At 39.6% G+C, this 6486-nt stretch overlaps 1 protein-coding gene across 13 annotated transcripts in view; it reads right to left on the reverse strand.

Moving 5' to 3' along the window:
* The window catches only part of LRCH3 (leucine rich repeats and calponin homology domain containing 3), a 104057-nt gene extending 101181 nt beyond the window's left edge, over positions 1–2876 (reverse strand). For all 13 annotated transcript variants that reach the window (XM_058555984.1, XM_058555979.1, XM_058555987.1 and 10 more), the window contains exon 1: positions 2601–2876. In XM_058555984.1, the coding sequence (XP_058411967.1) occupies positions 2601–2862 (262 nt within the window). In that variant the 5' untranslated portion in view covers positions 2863–2876. The remainder of the gene's footprint in view (positions 1–2600) is intronic.
* Positions 2877–6486: the final 3610 nt, after the last annotated feature.

The following is a 6486-nucleotide window of genomic DNA, read 5'->3' on the forward strand; positions in this document are numbered from 1 at the left end:
CAGGAGGGAAAAACTTCAAGAAAATGTTCCTAATGAATTCTAATCATGTCAAATTATAAGTGGTATGGATAATATATGCTGTTTCTTAGAATGTAAACTCTTGAAGGACAGCAGCTCTACTAGATACATTCCATACATTATTAAAGAACAGACTGTGTGGCAATTTTGATATACATAGCATTCAAATAATTTTCTTGGCTTTAAATTTTCTATAGGATCTAAACAAAACATTTTAGCTAATATAAGTTGGGTCTGAATTCATCAAAGTACCTGGTGTAACAGGTAGACTACGGTTTTGGAGTTACCTCAAACTAGGCTCAAATCCTGGCTAATACCACCTTTCCCGGCCTTTAACTACAGGTCTTTGTGCAAATTAATCCCTCCAAACCTTGGCTGTACTATCCGTAAACAGGAACAGTAATATCTATCTGTACATAGGGAGGCTGTGTGATACAGTGGAGAGAAAAGAGGTAGATGGACCTGAGCTGAAAGTCTACCACTAATACTAGTTATATGTCTTTCTCAGTGATTCCTCAACTGTAAATTCTGAGTGATTCCTCATACGTAAAGTGGGATAATATTTAATCCATTAGTTGTTATGAGCATTTAACAAGGCAATGTACTTTAAAACACCTAACAATGAATAGGAAACAGTGAATACTCAATAAATGATGTTATCTGTATCAAATTATCTGTTTAGAATAATTCAGTGTTTTTGTATTTACCAAGGTCTGCCAAAGATTTCTTAGTTACCAAGGTCTGCCAAAGATTTCTCATACTAAATAAGTAATATTTCTAAAATGTTAGAAATGAATCTAGTCTAGTAAGCTATGAAATACCTTGTAATCTTTTTTCTTTTTTACACTTTTTGACCAGATAACATGTCAACCAACAAAAAATTTGGTTTATAAAGAAACTATGAAAGTAATAAAATAAGCATAGATAATAACAAATTAAAAATTCAGAGCACAGTAAGAGAAAAATTCACTGGGATTACTTATTCTTCACAAATGCCCTTGGGTTTTCTTTGTGAGTTAATAAAATATTTCTTAAAGGCAAAACATGTTGGTCCTAGAACTATTTAAAAGCAGGTATGATAAGGAGCTGGTTAAACTCTTGTAATCAACTATTCTTTAGCTTCAGGCTTAATATAGTAATACTGAAATGACTCACACTGATATAGAATCACTATGCCATCCAACTCCTGAACAACCATAATGCCATAACAGAAGCAGGAAATTTGGGATATGATGACAATTTTAGATGTCATCTATGAGAACATATGCAAAAGGCAAGTGGCTGTTCAAACTTACCTTAGCAAGAAAGTTTAATTTTATTATCATTCACTAAAAAATACAAACTGTATTCAGTACAACTATGTCCAAAAAGAGATTAAATAAGTAGGCATTTAATTTCTCCTATTTTACACTAGAGCAAAAGTTTCTTTGGAAAGAATAGTTTCTTGAACTGGTTTAACAGTTCTGTTTATTTTTCTAACATGAGTGAATCATATGTAATACTCATCAGTCTTTAATGAGTGCACAAACATAGGAAAGGTGTTATCAAAGATTTTAAGATAAAGTAAATAAAATGGAATAAATATAAGACACAAAGTACATTTTTTGGTTGCAAAAACACTATATGAAAATAAAATATTTAACCACATCATACTGTACAAACCGGCATAAGGGACTTTCTTCCTTCTTTGTGTTTGTGTAAAACATGAATAGGCTCAGTTTTTAATCTACTCCCTGAGGAAGCTATATTTTAAACACAAGAAAAACATATTATGTTGAACACTTCAGTCACCAGACACTGTTCTCTACAACTAAGAAAACCAAATAATACCTAATTCTTTATTATCTTTCCTGTGTTTAAAAACATGTATAAAGCAAAGTAATGTTTGTTTTTAAAAAGCATTAAATACAGATATGGTAGGCAATCTATGTATCTTTTTCAGATGGTTTTCTTCCTTCAACTTTTTTTGAGGGGCATGAGGAGAGAGGAAAGCAATGGGAGTCTGAAGGTGGGCTCTAGTTATTTTTACAAGTACATTTGGTAAGTCAACTACATGAAAGTGGAGAAGGAAAAGTTACAGCGATTGGGTTCACACTAAAAACAACTCTTTCGGAAAAACGCCAGCGCCGAGCTCGATGCTTTCCTGACAACGCGGCGACCAATGCTACTCTGATCCATTAAGAAGAGCGCGCTACAAGCCCAAATCTTAGCAAAGTCAACTTGGCATCCCAAATCCGAAAGGGCCTGCAGGCACCGGGGCGGGGCAAGGCACTACCTCGGCAGCGGCAGAAGTTAATTTTCTAGGCGAGCACACCACCACCCATCAAGCCCCTACGGTCCTCTTCCCGAGAGACGCCGCTGTCCGCCGCCTCGCCAGGCCCGGGGTCTGGGTCTGGGGTCTGGCCCGCAGGCCCGGGGGGCTGGGTGGGTTGGGGCAGTCGGCTTCTCCCCCTTACCCGAGCCCCGACCAGAAGCTGTGGGACCAGTTGCTCTAAATACTCCCACTCCCCCCAACCGGCTGGGGTGGCCTCCCGCCCCGCCCCGGGCCTTCCGTCGGCAGGGATGCCCCCCGCCCCACTCACCCGCCCGAGTGGTGTCCGTCAGGTCGTGGTTGGCCGCTCCCCGGGGAAACTCCCTCAGTTTCCGGCCGCTCAGGCTCAGCACCCCGGTTACCGCCGCCTCCTCCAGCGCTCGATCGAGGGAGCGACTCCATGAGCCCGGGCCAGGACCAGCGCCTGCCCCGGAGCTTGGGCCGCAGTTAACACCGGAGAGGTTACCTCCCGACGCTACTGGGCCAGAGTACTCTGCAGCCGTGGTCACAGCGACCAAGCCCGCGGCCGCCATTTCCCAGCCGACAACTCTCCGGCCCGCTGGCTCAGCGCATGCGCGGCCAGAACTGATGGGTGGGCGGGGAAAGGGGCATCCAGACCCCGACGGTTCCCTTGATGGGCAGGGCTGCGGTGCCCCTCCACACATCCAGGCGCTTGCCTCCGCCCACATCGTGATTTTCAAGGGAAATTAAAACGGAACTCACAAATATGGTGCAGCCCCCTACTCCAGGTGACCAGCATTTCTCAAACGCCTCTACAAAAATATCTTTCAGATAACGCTCCTCACCAAAACTTCTCTGCTTTTCTCCCTCAGTACTGGAGGATTCGATTAAGCATTAAATTAAGGCCCCTTAACACGGTTGCTGCCGGAAACTTGGGCAACGAGAGGAAGGGACCCTGGGATACGACCTAAAACATTTACCAAATGATCTAAATGGAGAGTTGTGGATTTATTAACTATTATTGCCTGAGGGAAATGTAAGTGCTAACCTGGCTCCCAAACTCCATAATTCTCATTGAAAGGGTTATATGAATATTTTAGGCCCTCCCTCCCTTTATTAAATAGTACTCGTCCTTTAGGCAAGATTTTATTGTTGAGCAAAGCAGGATGAACGGCATTAAAGTCTAAAATTTTGGTCTGCAACCAAAATTGAGGAAAATGATCTGACCATAATCTAAATGAGGGAATTAAGGGTAGACCAAAGAAATGGTAAAAAATGAAACCATTACTGAAAAAGTAGAAAATATCACATTTTAAACCAATTATACCTCACATATTGCAACCAGTCTTCAACATATTTTTGTGTTACACATTTAAGCCATTCCTGCTACATGATGTAAATTTCTCCTACAATCAACCAACTAGTATTCACTGTGAGAAACAGAAGAGGCTGTCAGATACAACCCTTTCCCTAGGAGATTATAATCTAATTATGGAATCCAAACAAATACACCAATTAGAGAATAAGACGACAGCAAAGGGGTGGTGGGGATTATCAATCACAGTTCAGAAAAAGGAATCAATATCAGGGATGAATGAGGTTTTGAATAAAATCTGAAGGATTAGGAAGTGGAATTGGCTGGAAGGTGAAAGCAATACTCCAGATTGGGAGGAGGATCAGCATGAACACAGCAGGTATGATTTATACTGGTACATGTGGAGAACATTAAGACTACAAGCCAAAAAGTTCGTCAGACAGCAAGAGAAAATAAGGTTGGAGAGATCCTACCTATCACCCCAGCTGATCCCACCTAGCTCTTCAATGAAACCTTGACTAGCACTTCCCCCAACTCCTAAACGAAAGAGATTATAAAAAATTTTAATCTCAGTGCCAAAGCTTGTTAGTAACAGCTGCTCAGAGAGTTGTTCTATGAACTCTTAATACCACATTCTAGTTTCTTCAGCAACAAGTTCCAGGATCAATTATCAATGTCTGTTATATGAGCATGGGTCACCACAATGGCAAGCGATGTATTTGTCATCCTTGGCAAATAACATTCATCCAATGCATGAATTGGTTTCCTTTACTCTGGTCTCCTAAAATTTTATTATTCTTAGAAAGATTTTAAGCTATTTAAGAGCAGGGCCTCATTTTATATCTTTTAGAGATATGTCAACTACAATGACTAACAGCATAATCATATATTCCATATTAACTCTACAATGCTATAGAAATAGTTGCCAGATCTTTCTAAAATGCACCATTATGTCATCTATATTTGATTACCTATTACCTTCCACATTTACACTAAATTCTTCTGACAAGTTCTTTGTAATATGGCCTCATTCTTTCTATCTATCTGTACATCTCATCATAATTACAACATACCATGCCAATCCTGGTCTCTAAATTCTGACCAAGTTTATAGATTGATGTTACTTTGTCTACTCAACTAGATTTTAAGGTCCTTAATATGTTAAACTCTATAATTACCATCCATATCCCAGGGCTGAGTATATTAACAGGAGTTAAAAAATAGTAAAGGATGAGTGGAAAGAAGCAGAGACAGACAATCGGTTATCGTACTAACAGGAGAGAAGGTTGGGAGGACAGAAAAAAGAATAACAATTTTTGAGAACAGAGTACATAAGTCTGAAGATATCTGAAGGCCAAAAGAAAGGCCCATGGATACGGGGGAAAATGAAGATGCTATATATACCATTATATGAGAACAACTCTTAGGTAAAGAAAAGGCTGAAAGAAAAAATAGCTCAGAATAGAGCTAATTCTGAGACTTCTAAGGATTTGAGGTTTCATCTAAAAAGTAAAGGTAGAATGAGAGAATCCTCATCCTACTCCCTCAATCTTCTCCATAAAGCAAGTGATAAGATCATCTTGTGAGAATGATATAGGAAATGGAGTCATTGTGAGTTCACCAGAGCCTAGAGATGAATAAAAGAAATGATGATAAACAGTTGCAAAAAGGCTGTGAGCAAAAGGGCTACAGGGATCTATAAACTTATTCCACTACTGCTCTGTTGACTGGAAGCAGCTAAAAAAACAGGCAGTGGGAGTTACTGAATGTTAAGAATTGATATAGACAACTTCCCTGCTTCTTCCTGTTTATTTTACAAGCTGAGAGTTAACTCATTGAATACTAGGGGCAAAAGTCGCACTGAAACCTCAATAGCTCTCTCCATCTCTGCATCTCACTACATCACGCAGAAATAAAGTCCTCCCCCGCCCCCTTCTACTCACCAGAAATATATTATGGTCACTCCTTAAATCTCCACTTCTATAACTCAAAGCAGTTAAGATTAAAATCTTGGCCAATCCCATTCTCTTCAAATGTAAAGCACAGAAACTGACTTGTTGAATATATTCAATAAATGTCTGATCCTTCCCTTTTCTAACTTCTTTAATAAGAAGCACTAATAATTGACTTTTTAAAACTTTAAAATTTAGACAATGTGATTTTCTTTTATTAGAGGAAAATGGAAATGGAAGTAGAAATTAAACACATACACACTGGGGAAATAGTTTCCTATTCATCTTTAAACATCAGTAAACCTCATCTAAATACACTTAGAACAAGGAATTCAGTTCCAGAATGGTTATCACATTTCCTAGTTTTATCAAGCTTTTTGTTGAATAGGTTTCAGATAGAAAGTAAACTGTAATGGCAGGGGAAAGAGAGACATCAGAAGTCAACGATTTATAAGCAAATATTTAAATCTCTGTTAACGGTCCACAACAGTACTGAATTGGTGTTGTAAATGCTTGGGGTTTATTGGTGTCATTTTATAAAAAGGACTAACTCCAAAATGATCTACGCAAAAAGAACTCTCTTTAAAGGGAAGCTTAAATCACATGCTTCATTTTTTTTCACAGTGGCAAAAAACAATCATATAACTCTGATGCAAGTTCAAAGGTATACTGCTCAGAAATGAAAAAATCGGGCTGGCCCCATGGCCTCGTGGTTAAATTTGGCGTGCTCCACTTTGGCCACCGGGGTTCAGCTCCTGGGCGCGGACCTACACTACTCGTTGGCAGCCATGCTCTGGCAGGGACCCACATACAAAATAGAGGAAGACTGGCACAGATGTTAGTTTAGGGCGAATATTCCTCAAGCAAAAGAGGAAGATTGGCAACAGATGTTAGCTTAGGGTGAATCTTCCTCAGCAAAAAAAAAAAAA

The sequence above is a fragment of the Diceros bicornis genome, chromosome 15 (assembly GCF_020826845.1).
Source record: "Diceros bicornis minor isolate mBicDic1 chromosome 15, mDicBic1.mat.cur, whole genome shotgun sequence".
Taxonomy (NCBI): domain Eukaryota; kingdom Metazoa; phylum Chordata; class Mammalia; order Perissodactyla; family Rhinocerotidae; genus Diceros; species Diceros bicornis.